The sequence below is a fragment of the Urocampus carinirostris genome, chromosome 20, assembly GCF_059441175.1.
Source record: "Urocampus carinirostris isolate Australia breed hairy pipefish chromosome 20, RoL_Ucar_1.0, whole genome shotgun sequence".
In the NCBI taxonomy this organism is placed as follows: domain Eukaryota; kingdom Metazoa; phylum Chordata; class Actinopteri; order Syngnathiformes; family Syngnathidae; genus Urocampus; species Urocampus carinirostris.
The window spans coordinates 22,065,197-22,087,123 of record NC_142368.1 but is presented as its reverse complement, the minus strand read 5'-3'; the positions used below and the strand labels follow the sequence as shown (position 1 = coordinate 22,087,123).

Genomic DNA, 21,927 nt, shown 5'->3' with positions numbered 1-21,927 from the left:
AACACAAAATTTTAGCCGTAATTCAGCCGCAAATGTCTGTGTGACCGGCCCCTTAAGGGCTCTAGTTTCATCATTAAACCAAGGCGTGCGTCTTTTAAGCCATATGGGCGCTACTGAATCCAGGACACTAGCCAGGGTAGCATTAAACTCATTCATGACTAAGTCGATAGAGCCTTTGTATGAAGGAAAGGACGCAACTGCTCCTGGAAGACGATCAGATAGCTCAGAAAGTGTGCCAGTGCTTATATTGCGTCCACTAAACCCTTCAGCTTTTTTAGTATTACATTTAGCCAGCACCTCGAATGTAACTAAATAATGATCCGAGATAACTGTAGTACACGGTAACGCCGTCATGTTTGAGGTTGAAACTCCTCGAGTCAGAACCAAATCTAGCGTGTTTCCATCTTTATGAGTTGGCAAATCAACGAGTTGATTAAAACCAAATGTATCAATTAGAGACCGAAACGCAACAGTGAGTGAATTGAGTGGGGAGTTCATATGAATGTTAAGTCCCCCATGATTATAATTTTGTCTGCATAGGTTACTAGTTCAGACAAAAGTTCAGCAAATTCGTCTAAGAAAGTTGTGTATGGCGCAGGTGCGCGATAGATAGTTATTACATAAATTGACAATAGAGAGTACCGCATCATAAGAGCCTCAAACGCCTTGTAATTATTAGAGGTACGAGGATTAAATTTGAGCGTTTTTTCAGAAATGAGCGCGACACCGCCACCCTTCTTCCAATGTGCGTGCTACATGGCTACTCACGTAGTCTTGAGGAGAACCGTGTTTTAGCGGTAAAAACTCGTCTGGGCGTAACCAAGTTTCACAGAGACCGATACAGTTAAGTTTATAATCGCGAATAATATTATCAACAAGTAAAGCTTTAGGAGCGAGCGATCTAACATTTAAAAGACCAAATTTTAGCTTTGCTGAATCATTTAACTTAGCTGTAGTCTTTGTAGAAATCGTCACAAGATGGCGCCGTTCGGGTGCGTTGGGGTTCAGGCGTGGGTTGAACCGCAAGATCGATGAAGAAATAATGTTTGGATTAGACACATCTTCATGTCCTTCTTGCTCCTTCGACTTCACACGCTTCCCTGCACGACAGCCCCGCTTCTGCTTTCTGTCTTTTCTTAGGTAGAGTGGGTAGCCACGAAGAACCCGAGTCCCTTTGAAGCTCGTTCGGGATATCATGGGTGGTATAAAAAGTGCCAGAAAAGTCGAAATTTAGACGCCCACCCAATTGAATAAGTTCCTCCCGACTATAAGTCTTATTGGCCACGCATGTGTCCAAAAAAGAAAGCAGAAGAACGATAGTAAGTAGCAGGATAGCCGGATAGCAACTAGCCGCAACGTAAACACGCGCCGCCATGTTGGAACCGGAACCGGAACAACCAGGTTGTTGAGGTTTTTGTTTCTATAAAATAAAGACATATTCTGGGCTTGTGAGCTGTGCGAATTTCACAAAAGTATCAACAAAATGGCTGTTGTTCTTATAGGAAATGGGCCAGGTTTAAAAAGAATGGAGTCTCGAATAAGTGGAAAATCCCCCGAAACCGAATTTTCACCCCAGCCCTGTTCAGACTGGATAACTCTGGACTTTGCTGGTGGTCTAGCAAGACTCAGACTCTCCTCAATAGAAAAAACACATGGAACAATGTAGAGACTGTGTATTGAGTAAATGATTGGATACATTGAGATGTGAATAAATGAACAAATACATGGATTATCATAAGGTGCTTGAATTACAATAAAAGAAATAAAATGTTAAAATACTTGAAAGGTAAGAACTGAAAAAAATATACATAGTATGGCACTTCACTATCCAAACAGTAACTCGAAATGCTTTTTCCCATCTAACAGGCTAGCGTTAGCATCCACATGCTAACATGGAGCTAGCACAAGGAGAACCGCCGCGAGTTGATGTTCATCTTGGTGACCCCGATGAGTCGCAACGGCGCCGAAAGGCCCAGCCCCGGCGTAACGGGGCACTCGAACAGAAGGTCGGACAGCTCGTCGCGCTCCTCCAACCCGTAGGTGGCGTCGTTGAGCATGCGGCGATGCAGTTGGCACGCTTGCTCGACTCGCAATTTGCTAATGTCGCAGCGGAGACGCACCAACTGCCTTGCCAGTTGCTGGTCCTGTGCACGCATCTCAATCTGAAAGGGAAAAAACGAGCCCAATTATGACAACAAAGCCACAAAGAAAACCAAATCAGGTCACGCCACTTCAGTTGTGTGAGCTCTTTTAGCTCAGAAAACTATCGTGCCGGCTCATGTTTCGCCTAATTGAGTGTTAGCGAAGGCAGTCATTCTTGCAGAAACGGAATGGGATCCCCCCTTGCGCCTTTGAACCGGATCCATTCATCCTTTTTTATTGCTTATTCTTGGAGATGATGCAGCGTAATTTCGGTTACTCTGTAAACAAAGGATAGATTTAGGACCTAATTGCAACCAAAACGGGAAGCTGAGAGGAGACAATTATTAAATAAATACAACAATCAAGATGCTTCAATGGGCTGAATTAAACAGGGTTAGTATGGGTGTTTGAAATCCTTGAAAAAGCTTGAAATTTAATGTTGTGTTTTCAAGGTCAGGAAAATGCGTGAATTTAGGGAGAAATGCTTGAAATTGTTGCCCTTGCCATGTTTCTTGGCAGTGATTCATAGAGCACGCAATGAATGAAGAAAAAAAAGTGAGTGAAAATACCGCCGACACAATGTCATGTGAAGCGTCACCGCCCCCTACTGGTCGCACCTAGGACAACTCTATTTAGAAAACCGTCTCTTTTATCTCGACTAACTGAGAAAAGTCTCTTTCTGCTCCCAAATAGCTCCTCAAATCTTTTTTTTTTTAAATGATATCGTATTCATAATAAAACTATGCACCAGATCAAAAACATGAAATATAAATTGAAGTATTCATGGATCTTCAAAAAAAGGAAAATACAAAACAATTTTAGCTTTTTACACACTAAACAGATTTAAAGTCGATCAACAACCGAAAATCCCTGGAAATCAGAAACAATAAAATAAAAAATATTAAATCTTCAGTAATATAAATGAATGATAAAATGCAAAAAAATAACTATTTACAATTCTATTTGAACCAATTTTTACACAGATCCTCTGAAAAACACGCAAAAAATATCAATCAAAGTAAGTCAAATAAAAAGGAAAAGATCAGCAGTCTCTAAAATTAAAAGATTGCCTTAGAGTGGAATCATTCAATATTGATAAAGTGAGTCCAAATTTGGCTAATTTCTTCGCTCTTTACATACTTTACTTTTTTCCTTTTTTCCGTCTTTTGTATTGAACATAATTATTACCCAACACCTAAAGAACCCTTTCCGTGTTGGTAACGAGTGACTTAGCCTAACCGCGCGAGCATTGTTGAAGCAAAATGGCAGAATTCATGTCGGTTTATAGCAGCCCTTTGAAAAAAAAGTTCGTAGATCATAGATAGGAGCAGCTCAAAATAGTACAAAGTATGTGGCAAGCAGCAAGATAGCGACTTCTTTTTAGTCATGAAAGTCAGCAAAAAGAAAAGTTATTTTAATCGGCGCTGGATTTCTTCCTTTAAAGGTACTGCACATATTGAAAAATTGGCCTTATAAGTGCTTGAATTTGGCCATGAAAAGGGTGAACGAACCTTGTAAACGAGTAGTCGAGAGGATAAAAAAGGAATAGAATACAACAGTCAAGATCACAAGTGTCAAACAGGCGGCCCGCGGGCCAGATCAGGCCCGCTAAGGGTTTGAATCCGGCCCGCGAGACAACGCTCAGGGAAGCGCAAGAGAAAAACAAGCTGCAGGTTGAAATATGTCAACTTGATGTTGCTAAAGAAAGGTGCCTCGAACAAAGACACTGTACTTGTATTTCTTTTTCTCTCTCTCTCTCTCTTTCCACCCCTTTTCTCCCACTCTCTGTCTCTTTAACTCTCTGTGTCTCTTTTTCTCTTCCTTTGTTGCTCTTTGTCTCTTTTTCTCTCTGTGTCTTTTTAACTTCTTTTGCTCTAACTTCCTTTTTTCTTTTCTCTCTTTTCTTTCTCTCTTCCTACCCTTCGCGTTTTCTTTTCTCTCCTTCTGTCTTTCTATTTCACTTTGGATTTCTTTCTTTCGCTCCCTTTCTTTCCCCCTCTCTCACGACATATTTTTATCTCTTTTGTTTCTCACGCTCTCTCCCTCTCTCCTTTTCTCTCCCTCTTTCTCTAATTTCTTTATCCCTCTTTTTCTTTCTCTTTAATCTCCTAGTCCGGCCCTCGACAGAATGTTTGTTCTATCGTGTGGCCCCCGAGTTCAAATGAGTTTGACACCCCTGGTCTAGATGTTCAAATGAACTGCAATAAAATATTGTAATTGAACATGAACAACGACAAAAATAAATGTAATCCTAAAAAGATTATATTGTTAAAAAAACAAGTAGGTTAAAAGCACATCCATTAAAAAAAGGAAATAAAAGCACTGATGCATCGCCATATTTTTGCTCCCTCGTCGCGTTGTTAAGACTGTATGAGAGTGTGATTGTGCCGACTGTGTTGTATGGTGCTGAGACTTGGAGCCTGAACGCAGATTTGAGAAGGAAATAAATGTTTTTGAGATGAAATGTTTGAGGAGTACTGTATGTTAGGAGTGACAAGATTGGATAGACTGAGAAATGAAATTGTGAGAAACAGAACTGGAGTAGTCGTGGAACTGAGCAAGCGTGTGGATAAGAGAGTACTCGGTTGGTTTGGACACATGGAGAGGATGGATGAGGAGCGAATGTTGAAGAGGATCTACAGAGCAGAAGTCAATGGAAGGAGACCAAGAGGAAGGCCGTGACTTGTGAAGCCCTTAGAGACTAATTGTGATTAAGGGCTATACAAATAAAAATGACTTGACTTGACTTGATTGACGTGGATGGATGGTGTTAAGAGTGCATTGCAGGAAAGAGGTCTAAATATAATGGAGGCTAGAGCTCTTGTTGGTGATAGGAAGGAGTGGAGAGGTGTTGTGAAAGGATAATCGGATTGCAGACGCATTCTAAAGAATGGGCTGGGCACCTGTATGATACGGCAGGGGTAAACCAGTAAAAGCTGTCGGGCCCTGCTGCTGAAAAGAAGACTGTGTTGTGTCGGTGCCGAGGTGCCTAACTTGTTTGGGCATTTGGGTTGTCCATGGTCCAAAAATGTTTATGTGTGTTTTTTGCTACTCTTTGTTTTTGTGTATGTGTTTGTCTTGCTGTTGGTCACCCCTCTTGAGGGATATGACCAAGGTAGGTAGATAGATAGATAGTCGCGCTGCTATAAAAAAAAGAAAATGAACTAGAGTGTGTTCAGGAAAAGCCTAAATAGAATGCATTTAAAAGGAGGCAAAAGGTAGCTACAGACAGAAGAATACTTTGAAAAACTATCTTTAGAGAAAGCACCGCTTCATCGCCAAATTTTACTGTCTCTTCAGGCCATGAAAACGTAAACTGATAGTGTGTTCAGGAAACGGATTAAATGGGATGGATTCAAAATCAAGTAAAAATGTCTTGACCGAAGGTTACTCGGAAAAAAACTATCATTGGAGAAAGCACAGATTCACCGCCAACTTTTTACTGCCTAGTCGCGTTGCCATTAAAACAGAAAATAATCGGCGAGCGTGTGTTCAGGAAACTGACTCAATGGGATGCATTCAAAATCAAGCAAAAATAGCTACGGATTGAAAATCAATTTTTGCAGAAAGTATTGATTCATTGCCGACCTTTTATTGCTTATTAGGATTGCCATGAAAATGAAACTGCTGGAATGTGCTTTATTTAACTACAATCAGGGCTGGGTAAGGTTACTTTAACTGGATTACTTTCAATTACTTTTGGATTACTCCAATACCAAATATGCTAATAAAAGACAAAAGAAACTAAATATGAATAAAATTATGACTCCCAACACGTGGTAAGCTTTCTCTCCTGGCTTTGATCTCCGGCAAAACTAAAATGCGACAGAAAAGAAATGAAAATCAATCCAAACAGCTTGCCAACATCATTTTTGCCGTCCCATGTATTCCGTTACTCCCCAAGCCTGCGCAAAATTTTGTAATTTTATTCATATTAAGTTTCTTTTGTCTTTTATTAGCATATTTGGTATTGGAATAATCCAAAAGTAATTGAAAGTAATCCAGTTAAAGTAACCCTACCCAACCCTGTCTACAATAGCGATTAATGACCAAGATACCAAAGGAACGATTACAAAAGTAACTTAAGTAAGTAAGACACTTGTGGTGCCTTGACGGGTTGCCATGAAAAGGAGAACTAAATTCCTATTGTGTTTTATTTATACATAGTAAGAATTAAAAAGCAGGAAACTTAGACAGGTTTCCATGAAAACAGAAATGAAACGGCTAGATCAGGGGTTTCAATTCATTTGGGGCCCCATGGTAGAAAACTCACAGTGCCGTGAGAGGGAGAAAAGAAAGAAATTGAGGGAAACGAAGAAAGAGAAAAATAAAACCAGGGGGAAAGGAGACGGATGGGGAGAACGAAAAAGAAGAAATTGGGAGAGAGAGGAGAGAAGAAATAGACAAAGAGAGAAATAAAGAGGAGACAGAAAGAAAGAGAGAGAGAGAAGAGGCAAAAATAGAGAGCGGGCAAAGGAAAGAAGAAATAGAGGAATGGAGGGAGAGAAAGAGAGAGTGAAAAAAAGTTTGAGAAAGATGTAAAGAAAAAGAAATACAGCTCAAGTTGCTTTGTGAGTGGTGCCTGGCTTGGGCAGCATCCAGTGGACATATTTGAAACGGCGAGTCATTTTTTCTTGCGCTTCTCTCAGAGTATCTTCGCGGACCAGCATAAAACCCCTGATCTGGCCCGTGGGCCGCATGTTTGACACATGGGTTAGAGTGTGCTCAGGTATATGCATGGATGGGGTGCAATAAAAACAAGCAGAAATTCTGCTGGAGTGTTTGCATTTATAATAAGAATTTAAACAAGGTTGAAGGGGTTGCCGCAGGTTTTTGGTGTTTCAAAACTAATAATTAAAAAAAAAAACATCTCACCAGTTCTCTCCTAAGCCAACAGAGGGCCTCGTCTACGTTTTCGAAGGCTTTTAACTTCCCCGACGGCAACTTGCACCGGATCACGGTCGAGTCCCTTCGATCTTGGCCGGCTTCCCCGTCTGCGTTGCCACGAAAATCTTCCGCTTCCACCCGAGCTTTCCACTCCAGGTAAGAAGGTCTCCTGGTCTGAAGTCTCAGTTTTTCCGTCAAGGCCTTCAAAGTCTGGAGATGATCGCTAGGATTTGAACCATCATCTTCTAGAACGCTGCCCTGGGGTGCTTCCATTTCTCGGCCGCTTCCTTGGAGCATTTTCTACAACATGCTCAACACTTGACATCCTTTAGGCGAGGTAGAGATAGAAAACAGAATGACACGAGTGGGAAATTGCCGTGTGCTTGCTAGTAAGATCACTAGCTCTACTATTTGTGTGTGTCAAATCGGAATCATTAGTTGTGATTGCTCCAGCAAAGCACGACTACATTGCCAAGTGCTGTAAGCACAACTAATATAATCCCCCGATATCTTTTTATTATTATATCTATCTCCTGACAAAAAAGTTTGTCGGGTAACTCCTCCCAGAGCTTTTGGACTAGCCCAACGATTCATGTACCAAAAATTCCGGCCCGACCGGGACTCTTGAGCGACAAAATGGATAAGCGATAGGAGACCAAAAAAAGTCCCCATCCGCACTAATGTATTTTGAGAATCTCCCTTCCGGAATACATTGGCCCATTCATTTCTATGGGTAGTCATGGAAACGAGGGCTTTTCCAGAGGGTAGTAGGGACTAAGCAGGGACTGTCCAGGGTGGCTTGAAGGGGCCCGACCCACATTACCTTTAACCATGGGTAAATGGTAAATTCCAAAGAGTGGATGCTAGCCCCCCCGTGACCCTAATGAGGAAAAGCGGTACGGCTAATGAGATGAGAGATGAGATATTTACAAATTATGCTTATGGCCTCATGTTAATGAGTTATGCTAGTGGATACATGCTAAAAAGTGATGCTAACACCTAAATGCTAACTTCTTCATGCTAAAAAATGTTGGTAAAGGCTATATTTTAACAATTTCATATTTACAAACTATGCTAATGAGTACATGTTGATGAGTTATGCTAATGGATAGAAACTAAAAAGTGATGCTAATGGCTAAATGCTAACTGCTTCATGCTAAAAAAATTCTGCTAATGGCCACATGCTGATGAATCAGCAAAATGAATGGGCTCAATGGATTCCGGATGGGCCAACTCAAATCGAACGGCCCATTCTATTTGAACATGTATATTTTAAAAGTTTTTAAAGTGATATAACATTGTTATTACTATGTTATTACCATGAATGTGATATTTAGACCTTCACAAGGCATATCCTTGTTGCTAACGATTATGGGCCCATCTGAAATGAACTTGCCAGTACTGGGGGAGGGGGGGGGGGAGGTTGAGTCCTCCCACAGAACCAAGGTAAAAATTACAAATTCATCTCTCTGAGTTAATAACTCATAATGCTAACAACTCAACGCTACCGGTTCTCTACCAACATCTGCCAGATCAATCACAACTCTTACAATTGCCGCGGGAATTGTCTAGTTGGTCTTACTATCGCCCTCTGCCATGAGGCAAGAGAATTGCATGCCTCACTCTGCATTTGCAGACCCCCAGCACATGTTACATACTAATTGTATTAATAATAATTCTACAAGGTTTGGTGAGGCTAGGCCATTACAGCCTGTCTACAAGAAAAGGTCTCAAAGAGCTTATTTTTTTTGTAATTTTACACAAAATTCAATGATACACACAGGGCATTGAGAATGGAGAAGACAATCAATCTGTAATGAACAAAGAAAGTACAGTAAATAAAACGTAAACTAAATAAGTGAGTGAGAAAATCTAATTGGCAATCCAAAGTTACGTGCAAAGTGCATCCACTCTTCTTCAAAGCCCCAATGTGTGTAGTATTTGACCACTAGATGGCAGTGCTGTCTAATGAGAAAGAAAACCAGTGCCACAGCAAGCAACAACGCGGCAGACTTAAATTGGGATTCCAATTATGTTAAAGAAATACAAATTTCTTGAATGTTTATTCAAATTAACATTGGTATGCATGCCTCCCTGTGCGGAGTTTGTATGTTCTCCCCGTGCCTGCATGGGTTTCTTCCAGGCTCTCCAGTTTCCTCCCACATTACAAAAACAGGTGTGTCAAGTTGATAAGCTGGTACAAATTGTCTCTAAGGGTGAATGAGTAAGTTGTCCCTGGCAACCAGTTCCACTGACTGAAGATGGCTGGGATGGGCTCCAGCACCCCCGGGACCTTACCGAGGGTAAGCGGCACAGAAAATCGATGGACGGATGATAGTTCAGGTATTTTTGCCTGATTGTCAAATCAATGTTTTTTTTCTTTACTGAATAAATGTTTTTTTTTTAGTACCACTAGGAGGCACAAAATATTACACACTGTCCCTTTAAGCCTTTGTTCAACAGTGGTGACCATCTTCTCCCACACCCGGGAAGCCCCTCATTCCACGTTTTGAATAGGGTAAAATATCTAGCGGTTGGACTGCAAAAAAGCGACAAATCTGCTAATTTGTTCAAACTTCTAGTTGCTGCCATGGGTCAAACCAGGAAGTAGGAAGCCAATTATAATTTCAGGGCACAACTCTACATCGATCTAAAAACTGAGTTTGGAGTCCAGACTAGGTAATTAGCAAGGAAGTAGTGTCCATATAAAACTCGTGCGGGCCGCATTAAAATTATATATTAGGGTGGGGGCCAGAAACTCATCTTGCGGGCCACAAATGGCCTGCAGGCTGCGAGTTTGAAACCCTTGTTATAAATGAATGACTTGTTTGCTGCTTAGATGGTTTGCAAATGGGGAACAAATAATGTGGATGGTATTTGGAAAACAGAAAAAAAATCCAATATCAACAATGTGCATGCCGTACTAATAATAATCATCAGCAAAAGTGGTCCCAGGCCATTTATGCTCCTGTAATCCCATAATAACCCATAAGCAGTGAGCTCATTGCATTTAATGATAGGCTTGCATTAAAAAATGGAGGTCATTTTTATGGGTTGCCGAAACCTGACTGGCCAGACCAATTACTTTCTGGAAAGTTTGCATTCTTCCCACAAACGCTTAACAAAACAACTAAGTCAGCATTTTTTTCCAAGCGAATTATTTAAAACCATTTCCTGTACAGTTTCTGATCGTTATTTTTAAGTTGAAGGTTAAGCAAAAGTCTATTTACTTGGGGGCCACTTTTGGTTCTTTTGGCCCAAATTGGGTTTTCTATTGTTACCATTTTCTTTAAATTTTCTTCACAAAATAAAATTATAAGAATGTTAAAGCCCCAGTGTCATATTTGACCACTAGATGGCACTGAATTGTCCAGTTCGACCTATTTACAGCCATACCACTCCGAGTAGACTCCGTTTTGGGAAGCTAAGTAGGGTTAGACCTGGTTAGTACTTGGATGGGAGAACGCTTTGGAATAATACCAGGTGCTGTCATTTGGCACACGCTCTGCTGCAACAGCACTGACAGTACCTCCTTGGTACAGTCAGTGAAAATGGATATCCTTAAGGTAACCAAATACATGGAATTAAATTATTAATGCGAGGGAAAACCAATGCTACAGAGCACAGCATAGCAGCAAGTTGCCGGACAAACATGGCGATGGCCTTAGGTAGGGGTTCTACTATGTACCGTAAGTTCCGGACAATAAGCCGCTACTTTTTTCCCAAACTTTCAACCCTGTGGCTTATTCAGTGATGCGGCCAATTTAAGTAATTTTTCTAACGGCCGTCAGCGGCGCTCGAGTACAAAAGGTAAGATTTAGACTGTAACTTCTTAGCTTGTGCACAAATTAAATTAGCACAGACATATCCTCATCATGCAAATTGCAAAAAAAAAAAAAAAAAAGGCACATGACGCAACTTTCAAGCTAAACGCAATCGAGCAGTCCAATAAAGAAGGAAACAGAGCTACCGCACGTAAACTTTTTTTTGCGAGCGTAATGCTAGCTTGTTTTTAAATAAGCGAGCGTGGGACAACGTCTATATGACAAAGTCTCTTTCCCATACTGAAGGAAGACGACTTTGATGACGTCAGTTATAAGGAGGAAGATGAGGACGTTATACATGCTTACTACAAGTAGGGTATGTTTTTTTAACAGAGCTGTTTACTGTGTTGCGAGCATGCTGCTAGTAGCGTTTTGCTACCCTTCACAGGCACGGTTTGGGATGAAAGTTATAATATTATTATTAAAGCTTTGAAAACTCTCTCGATGTACCGTCTTTCTTTGTAAATATGTGCAACCATGTATAATATGTATTTGCAACTGTATATTTTTGTAATGTATTTATTTTAGAAACTTATTCTGATATGTTTTGTACCAGCAAATGAGAAAGAAGGGGCGGGGCAAACGCGGGCTGACGGTAAGTGGAGTAAAGGTGAGACGTGTTTGTGGACGCGGCCGACAATAGTGGATATATTTTTTTCCCACCCTTTGGAAATATACACTTTTTTCCTTGGATTACTTTCAACTGGCACCCGTACTCTGCAAGTCTGCATTAAATCTTAAGTACCGGTATCATTTTCCGTTCATTTAGCCGGCTGTGTTTTTTAGACTGTATTGAGTATGGGTTAATGTCGTGTTTGTAATGCGTTTTTTGAATGTGGGCGCATGCGGCTAATATACAGGTGCGGCTTGTGTATGTACAAAATCGTTTTTTTCTCCCGAAATGTGGTGGGTGCGGCTTATAATCAAGTGCGCTCTATAGTCCGGAATTTACGGTATATACAAAAGTCTTGACCTATGATTTTTTTTTTTTATAAAGTTAACGTTGGTACTTTTGCTTAGTATTCAAATCAATGTTTTTTTTTTTACTGAATTAAAGTTTTGTGTACCACTAGGAGGGACTAAATATTACACACTGTCCCATCAAGAATCGGTATGGATTTGTAATAAATTCATCTATAATTTACCTCGACTGCTGCACTGACATTAAAGAGGCAAGTCGGTATTAGTTCAGATTCAGATTCAGATCTACTTTATTGTCATTCTAGTACACGTGTATACAGAACGAAATGTCGATGCATCTGACCCCCACAGTTTCCTTGAATGTACAGATATAAATAAAGTTGTATTGTATTTTGGCTACGTATAGTATTTTTTATACGTATTTTACCATAGTGCCGATAGTGCAAGAAGAGTAGCTAACCAGATGTGCAAAATGGGCAGTCAGGTTAACAAGTCAGGTACACAGTAACATTAACACTGTAATAATAACGCTGTAATTACAATAGTGCAGAGAGCAATGTGCAAGGAGTGGCAAGCTGTAAAAAAAACTGCCAGTAGTGCAAAAAGTCAGATTAGCAGCCGTTTAGATTTAAGTTAACTATATGTTAGATTGACCATTTAACAGTCTAATGGCCAGGGGGACTAGACTATTGCGGAGCCTGGTGGTCCTGCACCGCACACTGCAGTACCTCTTCCCAGAGGCTAGCAGAGTGAACAGTCCATGATGGGGGTGAGAGGGGTCCCCGGTAATGTTCTTAGCATGGGATAGGCAGCGCTTCTGGCCAATGTCCTGAATGGAGGGAAGTGTAGTCCCGATTATTTTCTCTGCTGTCCTCGTTACCCTCCTCACACTACCCCAGTCGGTAGCGCTGCAGCCTCCACACCACACAGAGATACAGCTGGTCAGGATACTCTCTATGGTGCCCCTGTAGAATGTGATGAGGGAGGGTGGGGGCAGGTGGGCTCTCCTCATCCTCCGCAGGAAGTACAGGCGCTGCTGTGCCCTCTTAACCAGTGATGCAGTGTTCACGGACCAGGTGAGTTTGTTTGTAATGTGCACCCCTAGGAACCTGATACTGCTGACAACCTCCACAGCCTTGTTGTTGATGCAAAGTGGGGCATGGTTGGGCTGGTTTTTCCTAAAGTCGACAATGATCTCTTTAGTTTTGTCAATATTCAGGACCAGGCTGTTGTCCCTGCACCAGCCCACCAACTGCTCCACCTCCTCTCTGTAGGCCAGGTCGTTGTCATCCCTGATGAGGCCCACCACTGTTGTGTCGTCAGCATACTTCACGATGTGGTTTGTGGCGGACCTAGGGACGCAGTCGTGTGTCATCAAGGTGAACAGCAAGGGGCTTAGGACGCAGCCTTGGGGGGAGCCCGTGCTGAGGTAGATGACATCTGAACTGTTCTGACCTATCCGCACTGATTGGGGTCTGTCACAGAGGAAGTCCAGCAGCCAGTTCCGCAGGGGGGTGTTGAAACCCAGGAGTCTCATTTTGTCTACCAGATGTTGTGGGATGATGGTGTTGAATGCTGAACTGAAGTCCAGGAACAGCATCCGCACATGGGTGTACTTCTCCTCTAGATGTGTCAGGCTCAGGTGAAGCGCAGAGGAGATGGCATCCCTGGTGGAGCGGTTTGTCCTGTAGGCAAACTGAAAGGGGTCGAATGAGGAGGGGAGACTGGAGGTGATGTGCTCTTTAACCAGTCTCTCAAAGCACTTCATTATGATAGGAGTCAGTGCAACGGGCCGGTAATCGTTGAATGATAAGATCTGGGGTTTCTTTGGCACTGGGATGATGTTGGCAAATTTGAAGCATGATGGTACTATGGCTTGGTCTAGCGAGGTGTTGAAAATGTCTGTTAGTACACAAGCCAGCTGATCGGCGCACTCCCTAAGTACCCGCCCCGGAATGTTGTCCGGGCCTGGAGCCTTCCTTGTGTTGACCCTTCTCAGGGTCTTCCTCACGTCAGATGAGTCCAGGTGGAGTGCTCTTTCGTCCTGATTTGGAACCGCTTTCGCTGCAGTGGTGCCGTTTTGTGCCTCGAACCTTCCAAAGAATTTGTTGAGGTCATTCAGAAAGTCCATGCTAGTGTCCTGCACTGGGGCGGTGGTTGGCTTGTATTTGGTAATGGCCTGAATGCCTTTCCACATATCCCTGGTGTTGGTTTTATTGAGGAAACGTTCCTGGATTTTTTGACTGTACGTTCGCTTTGCTAGTCTGATAGCACGGTTCAGGTTAGCCCTCGCTGATCTCAGTGCCTCCTTGTCACCAGATTTAAAGACAAGGTTCCGTACTTTTAGTTGTTTGCGTATCTCAGCAGTCATCCAGGGCTTCTGATTGGCACGGGTGCATATAGTTTTGGTATTGCTGACGTCTTCTGCGCATTTACTGATATAGGCTGACACAGAAATGGCGTACTCATCTATATTTATTTTGTTGTTGTAAGTGGCAGCCGATTTAAACATGTCCCAATCAGTGCAATCAAAGCAGTCCTGTAGTGCCTCCATTGCCCCCTCAGACCACACCCTCACCTGCTTCACTGTAGGTTTTTCTCTGGTCAGCAGGGGCTTGTATGCTGGAATTAGCATAACAGAAAGGTGATCTGATGAGCCAAGGTGGGGGCGGGGGGCTGCTTTATATGCACCTTTGATGTTTGTGTAGGCCAGGTCTAATGTGTTCCTACCTCTTGTAGCAAAATTTACATGCTGATGGAAATGCGGGAGAACTGTTTTCATATTGGCCTGGTTAAAGTCCCCCGCCGCAATAAAAATGCACTCGGTGTAAGCATGCTGCAGTTCACTCACAGTTCGGTAGAGAACGTCCATTGCCTCCTTCGTATTAGCGCTGGGGGGCACGTACACGGCAGTAATGATGGTCGCGCTAAACTCCCTCGGTAGGTAGAAGGGTCTGCAGATCACCGTCAAAAGTTCAATGTCTCGTGAGCAGTGATTCGAGATTATCTTCGCATTTCTACACCAGTTGTTGTTTGTATAAATGCATAGACCGCCCCCCTTGCTTTTGCCGGTGAGCTTGCCGCTTCTATCAGCGCGGAAAGCAGTTAGCCCCACAATGCTAACAGCGTCATTCGGGATAGATGAGTTTAGCCATGTCTCCGTCAGAATTAAAGCACAACAGTTCGTCAACTCGCGGTTCGATGAAAATTCCACTTGTAAATGGTCCAGTTTGTTGTCCAGGGAGCGGACGTTGGATAGGAAAATGGATGGTAGAGGCGTTTTGAAGGGTTTAGCCTTCATCCGAGCCGTTAGCCCGGCCCGACAACCTCGTTTCCTTCCCCGGTCACAGCGCTTCCGCTTGCCACTTTTACTCGCTGCTTTGTAGGCCGCTGTGTTCTGTTGACGTAGCACTCCGAGGCTAAGTAAACACTCCAGAGTGATCGTCGAAATTTGCGCTGGATTTCTGGATGTTCGCATATCCAGCAAAAAACTGCGATCGTTGACCGCTAGATGTACCGTATAGTGTAACTAAAAGCAAGTGCCAAAAAAGAAGGAAGAAAATAGGCGTTGGCTCAGGAGATAGAGCGCTTGTCTTGGGATCAAGAGATCGCAGTTTGAATCCCGGCTCCTCCGTCTTACATGTGGAAGTGTCCTTGGGCAAGACACTGAATCCCAAATTACCCCAATAAGCAGGTAGGTGCCTTGCATGACTCCCTATTGGTGAGTGAGTGTGTGTGTGAATGGGTAAGTGTGAGGCACATTGTGAAGCGTTTTTTATTGATTTGAAAAGCGCTATATAAATGCAGACTGTTTAACACAAACTATGGAGACTCAAAGTGATCAAACTGCAACATTTTTCTTATTTTTTGCCCAGCATTTGGCAAAGGAACAAAGACCAAAAAGAGAAGAGGGAACAAAAAAGAGGGGAAAGGGAAAAAAGAAAAAAAAAAGGAGAAAACGAAAAAATATAAGAAGACAAGGAAAAAGGGTGGACAAGAACAAGAAAGACAAAAGATGAATAAAGAAGAAAATTATAGGAAAAGGGAAAGGATAGGGAGGACAACGTATGGGTAAATTAAAAGAGGAACAAAGAGAGAGAAACCTAGGAACATCCATCCATTATCTGCACCGCTTATCCTCAGTAGAGTCGCGGGGGTGCTGGAGCCCATCCCAGCTATCTTCGGGCAGTGGGCACGGGACACCCTGAGCTGGTTCCAAGCCAGTCGCAGGTCACACAGGCACACAGACAGACAACCCACTCGCTCATTCCCACCTAGGGACAATTTGGACTGGCCAATAACCTGACATGCATGTTTTTGGAATGTGGGAGGAAACCAGAGTGCCCGAAGGAAACCCACGCAAGCACGGGGAGAACATGCCAACTCCACAAAGGAATGTTTGATCTTACGACCTCAGAACTGTGCCGCCACGCACTAACCACTGCACTGTCGCGCTTCCCCAACCTAGGAACAAAGAAAGAAAAAGTTTGGGGGAAAAAAAGCTTTTTGTTTTTTGGGGTACTCTTAGCTACAAGATGGCAAACAATGATGTCAGCTCCCTTTTTTGTGAATCTCGTGTTATCTAAAATAAATGCAAATTTCTCCACTATAATATTTTGAAAAATGCATATTTAGAAAATAGCTCATGTATTTTTGCTTATTTTTCAATCAATAGTGCTTTTTTTAGGTTTTCTTGTTTACCTACCACTTGGCGACACTATGTAATACACACTGTCCCTTTAAACCAGGAGTCGGAAATGCATGGCTCTTTTCATGAGTAAATTTTTGGCTGTGAGACAAAAATTAACCTTATGCCATTTTCTCAATATCTTTTAATTTTTAATGTGAGCAAAGAATAATCTTATGTACACGCAATTTAAAAGAAAAGTTCAGTGTATATATATATATATCAAATATTACAAATCACATATTAACTACGGGTCACTACAGTTCACACTCAGGGTGTCACACCAACAGATTTCGTTTTTTGCTGTACATCACTAAGGGATCCTTTACATAGAATCTCATTAAATAATCCAAGTTCACTGTTGAGACACTTTGTGATTAATTTTTTTAAAAACCCACAGAACAAACTTTACATTACACCTCAAAACGCCAGGAAAACACCCAGAGCAGTTTGATTGGGTCAGCAGTAGGGATGGGCGCTGCCATACACAGAGCGCAAGTACTTCTGTCTCTCGCCCAGTGCTGTCTGCGCCGAAGGTAAGCACATCTGTATCCTCGTTTGCAGAAATTTGAGACATTTTAACAAAATAACTTTGCCTGCACTTTGAAATCATTATTTTTGAAAAATGACGATGAGCCTTAACAATCTTAAGTAAAAGAGGAAGAACATTTTTAAATGGCATTTTTAGATTAATGCGAGACACCGGCTGTGGTATTATTATTTCATAGGTTTTATCAAATGTCTCACAGTGAAATAAAATTTGCTGAAGATTTTACCTTTGTTTGGAGAACGAGTTTAGCGGTTTTGTTGACTTTTTTTTAATATATGGTGTGGCCAAGGGTGGCACGGCGGCTGAGAGGTTAGCGCGTCCGTGGCACAGTTCTGAGGTCATGAAATCAAATCCAGCTACCAGCCTTCCTGTGTGGAGTTTGCATGTTCACCCCGTGCTTGAGTGGGTTTCCTCTGGGCACTACAGTTTCCTCCCACATTCCAAAAACATGCATGTCAGGTTAATTGGCCGGTCTAAATTGTCCCTAGGTGTAAATGAGCGAGTGAGTTGTCCGTCCCTGTGTGCCCTGCGACTGGCTGGCAACCACTTCAGGGTGTCCCCTGCTCACTGCCGAAGATAGCTGGGATGGGCTCCAGCACCCTACTGAGGATAAGTGATACCGACGATGGTTGGATAAAAATGAAATACAAATATTATCCTTTTAGTGCCTAAAAGATTTCCAACCCCTGCTTTCAACCTTCTGTTATGATGGGGCCTCAAACCTTCATTTGGCGGACTGCAATTGGCCCCGAATTTGCTGCGAGTTTGAGACCCGTGCCCTACACTTTTGATTGATTTCAGTTATTTATAATTTAACGTGACTTAACCCGCAACCCTAGTTGACGATAAGGGGTTCGGAAAATGGACGGATAGATTATTAATGCATTGATTTACAATCGTCAATCCATCTAAAACGCATGTTTTTGGAAAGCAGGAGCCAGGATTTGAATCTCAAACTTCAAAGCAAAGTTCGTAGAGACTTGAATCGAAGCTAGTCAAATTTATTTCAAATTTATTTGAATCGTAAAATGTATTACAACACCTGAATTACTACACATAAAAATGAAGAAAGTGATACGTATATGCAAATTCAAGATAGCTATTAAATGGAACGTTGGGTAATAACAATTGACAGGTACTTACCACGTGACTCAGATAAAGTGAACGCTTCTAGCCATCAAAAACATTCGCTGAAATTAATTCAATTGTGCTTTTGTCTTCTTCTAAGTTGTCAGAAGCATAGTGCGTATTTCTTGAAGCTCCCACTTTAATGGAAAACCAGTCACTCGTTTTTTTTTTTTTTTTTTATTTAATTCCCTCCCTCGGTCCTTCTTAGGGTACTTAGCTGGAGAGGTTGGCTTGTTTTGGAGACAAGAGCTCCCGGAAGAGGGGCGGGCATCGGTTGCTCTGGGTTACGACGCTCGTAATGCCTTAAGTGGTTGCTGAGGTACGTCGGGAATCCGCCATATTGAATGTGTCAAGTTGCGCAAATGTAATACGATTAAGAATTTCGTAAGTTACCTTAAACTATGTAACTTCATTTGATAATGTTTGAACGTAGAAACTTAAAAAATTAAGGCTGCACTCAAGACTTAAAGCCAAGAGATAGCAGCAGAATAACACGATTTATGTGCAAGGCATTTATTTCTTAGACGCACTTGAATAGAATCAATTTTTTTTTTATCTTTTGAGGGGTTTGTTCCGCCCGGAGTGGTTAGTTGAGTGGTTGCCATAATCCATTTTATGGCGGACGTAAAGCGCTCGTCTTGGGATCAAGAGGTCACAGGATCGATTCCCGGCTCCTCCGTGTTGCCTGTCGAAGTGTCCTTGGGCAAGACACTGAATCCCTAATGCCCCCAATAAGCAGGTAGGCGCCTTGCATGGCTGCATAGCCTCTATTGGTGTGTGTGAATGGGTAAGTGTGAAGCACATTGTAAAGCGGTTTGGGAGGTCTTCATTGACTTGAAAAAGCGCTATATAAATGCAGACCATTTACCATTTCTTTACAAAACAACTTACTGCAACCGAAAACGAGTGCTAATAAGCACAAGGAAAATAGATACAACAGAGGCTCAAAGCGACCAAACCACACCATTTTCCTTTTTTTTGAGGATTTTTTTTATATTATGGGCACCCGTAGCAGCAAGATAGTAGACAATGATGTCAGCCTCCTGTGGGTGAAGCTATCACCAGCCCATTTTTGGGGATGCTCAAACACCCCCAAAACAATAACATCTGTAATACTCTAATCCCCCTAATAAAGGAACAAATAGTCTTAAATAAATAAAAAAGGTCTGCATTTATATAGCGCTTTTCAAGTCAAGGAAGACCTCCCAAAGCGCTTTACAATGTGCTTCACACTTACCCATTCAGACACACACACTCACACACCAATAGCGGCCATGCAGCCATGCATTACGCCTACCAGCTCGGTAGCCTAGATGGTAGGACGCCCGCTCCGAGACTGGGAGGTCGCTGGCTCAAGCCTCGGCCGAGTCATACCTAAGACTTACAACATACCAGCTCAGTAGCCTAGATGGTAAGGCGCCCGCTTTGAGACTGGGAGGTCGGTGATTCGCGCCCCGGCCGAGTCAGGTCAGGTGCAATCGACATTTCGTTCTGTGTACATTGTTACACAGAATGACAATACAAGGAAATTATTATTATTATTATTATTATTATTATTGGTACTCATTGCCTCCCTGCTGGAATTGGGGGGTTTGGTCACCTAATGACTCCCAACACAGCAGTTGGGTCTAAAATGGTGGCGCCCTGTTTGGCTGCGGCTGCATCGACTCGCTACAGTTTAACTGTACGGGTCAGGTGTATCGACATTTTGTTCTGTGTGCATGGTTACAAAGAATGACAATAAAAGTAAATTCTTCTCTTCTTCTACCTGCTTCCCCTTCGGATGGGTCTGGCCTTGATGCGGCGAGGGGGCTTGCGTGTTCCAGTGACCCTGGAGAGCGATACCGTCGGGAGCTTGCTCCTGGTAGGGTCACCCATGGCGGGCCGGTCTCCGGGGTAGGTTCCAGACAAACAAAGACCCCAGCGTGTCGGTACGCTGTGAGGTGGCAGCCCCACCAACCGACTATCCTGCGGAGGGCTAACAACTCACCCAGGAGAAACACACTTTGTTACGAAACTGACCAGAGAAAGAAGCCGGACTGACCAACACGGTAACGGACCCCAGCCTGCCCCCGACCAACGAGTACGGATCGATCTTCGTCATAAGACCCGTGTCGCCACCTGGAATGTCCAGACACTCCTTCGCCCCGGAGCTGCCACCCTGCTGTCCCGAGAGCTCTGTCGCTATAACATCACCATGGCAGGGCTCTGTGAAGTACGATGGCAAGGCAATGGTGAAACAACAGCTGGCAACCATTGCTACATCTGGAGTGGCCCCGAGAGTCGGACCGGCCTTTACGGTGTGGCTCTTGCCATTCCAAAAGCCCTCCGGAGGTCCCTCATCAGCTGGACACCAATAAGTGACAGACTACTGTCTGCTCGATTCCTCCACCATCACGGCAAGATGACAGTGATCGTCGCCTACGCCCCCACCGATGTCGCTGATGAGGATGCGAAGGACGCGTTCTTTGACCAACTCCACCAGGCTGTCAACCAAGCCCCACCACACGACGTCACCATCATCCTCACTGATGCCAACGCCACTCTATCCAGCATTGATCGGTCCCCCGGCTCACCTGTCGGCACCACCTTCGTTGACAGCACAACAAACGACAATGGCAACCGCCTCCTCCTCCTCTGCCACCAAAACAACCTTTGTGTTGCTGACACCTGGTTTCCCCGGAAATGCATCCATCACTGGACGTGGTACAGCCCAGATGGCAGAACCAGGAAGGGATTGGACCACATCCTGATATCACGACGCTGGAAGTCGTTTGTAACCAACTGCCGGGTGTTCAGAGGAGCACAGCTTGGCAACACAGACCATCGTCTGCTGGTGGCCCAGCTCAAGCTAAAGCTCCGAGCCAACCAGCACAAGACTCTGCCTCGACCCGACTCCTCCCGACTCAGCGACCCCAAAATCGCCAGAGACTTCAGTTGCTCCATCCGCCGCTCTCTTGATACCCTGGCTCCTGACAAGCTGACAGACTGGGCGGCCTTCAAGGAAAGTGTCCTCCAGTCTGCTCACAATGTCCTCGGACGCCCGCGATCCTCCCCGAGAAAGCCCTGGATATCAGAGAGGACACTAAACATCATAGACCAGCGGCGTGAGGCCCGACTCCGAGGCGACCTCACAGAGTATCGGAGACTGAATCGCCTGCGCAATGTGGCCATTGCTGAAGATAGGGAGAGGTTTTGGAAGGCAGAAGCCCAACAGCTTGAGTCCGCGGCCAACAACAACAACATGAGCCGCGTATTCAGTCTACTACGCCAAGCCCGTAGCGGCCCACACATAAAGACAGCCCTGGTAAAGGACTCAGACGGCAACCTCATCATGACAGAAGCCAACTGCCTCGAGCGCTGGAAGGAGCACTTTAGCCTCCTCTTGCAGCACAGCACCATCCCGGCTGATCCCACCCTCCTACGGGCTGCGAGCACAGCACCTCCTAACGACACCTGCTGCACAGACCCCGTAACACCCGAGGAAGTGAGAGCTGCTCTGAAGAAGTTGAACACCAAGAAAGCCCCCGGCATCTGTGCCATTACCGGCGAGATGCTCAAGGCCGGCGGTGATGGCATGGTGGAGTGGCTAACCCGCCTATTCAACCAGGTGTGGGAATCGGAGCAGCTGCCCACCGACTGGACCAGAGGAGTCATCTTGCCCTTCTGGAAATGCAAGGGCGACAGGCTTGTCTGTGGAAACCACAGAGGCATAACCTTACTCTCCATCCCGGGCAAGGTCTTTACCAGGATCTTGCTCAGCCGTGCCCTTCCAGCAATCAGAAGCT

At 43.8% G+C, this 21,927-nt stretch overlaps 1 protein-coding gene across 2 annotated transcripts; it reads right to left on the bottom strand.

Annotated features, from left to right (window-relative positions):
- Positions 1–1,688: 1,688 nt before the first annotated feature.
- On the bottom strand, positions 1,689–18,539 carry fam167ab (family with sequence similarity 167 member Ab). Of its 2 annotated transcripts, XM_088325067.1 has the most exons (4): positions 18,155–18,539; positions 16,214–16,238; positions 7,018–7,355; positions 1,689–2,162 (listed from the first exon to the last, which is right to left on the bottom strand). In XM_088325067.1, the coding sequence occupies exons 3-4, from the start codon at positions 7,324–7,326 to the stop codon at positions 1,899–1,901; spliced, it is 573 nt and encodes a 190-aa protein (XP_088181193.1). In that variant the 5' UTR covers positions 7,327–7,355; positions 16,214–16,238; positions 18,155–18,539; the 3' UTR covers positions 1,689–1,898. The 2 variants fall into 2 exon arrangements, with proteins under 2 accessions (XP_088181193.1, XP_088181192.1); XM_088325066.1 differs by lacking the exon at positions 16,214–16,238.
- Positions 18,540–21,927: the final 3,388 nt, after the last annotated feature.

Coding starts and splice junctions, on each gene's coding strand:
- fam167ab (XM_088325067.1), bottom strand. CDS start 7,326: ATGCTCCAAGGAAGCGGCCGAGAAATGGAAGCACCCCAGGGCAGCGTT. Junction 2,163..7,017: donor GTTGGCTTAGGAGAGAACTG/GTGAGATGTTTT, acceptor TTTCCCTTTCAG/ATTGAGATGCGTGCACAGGA.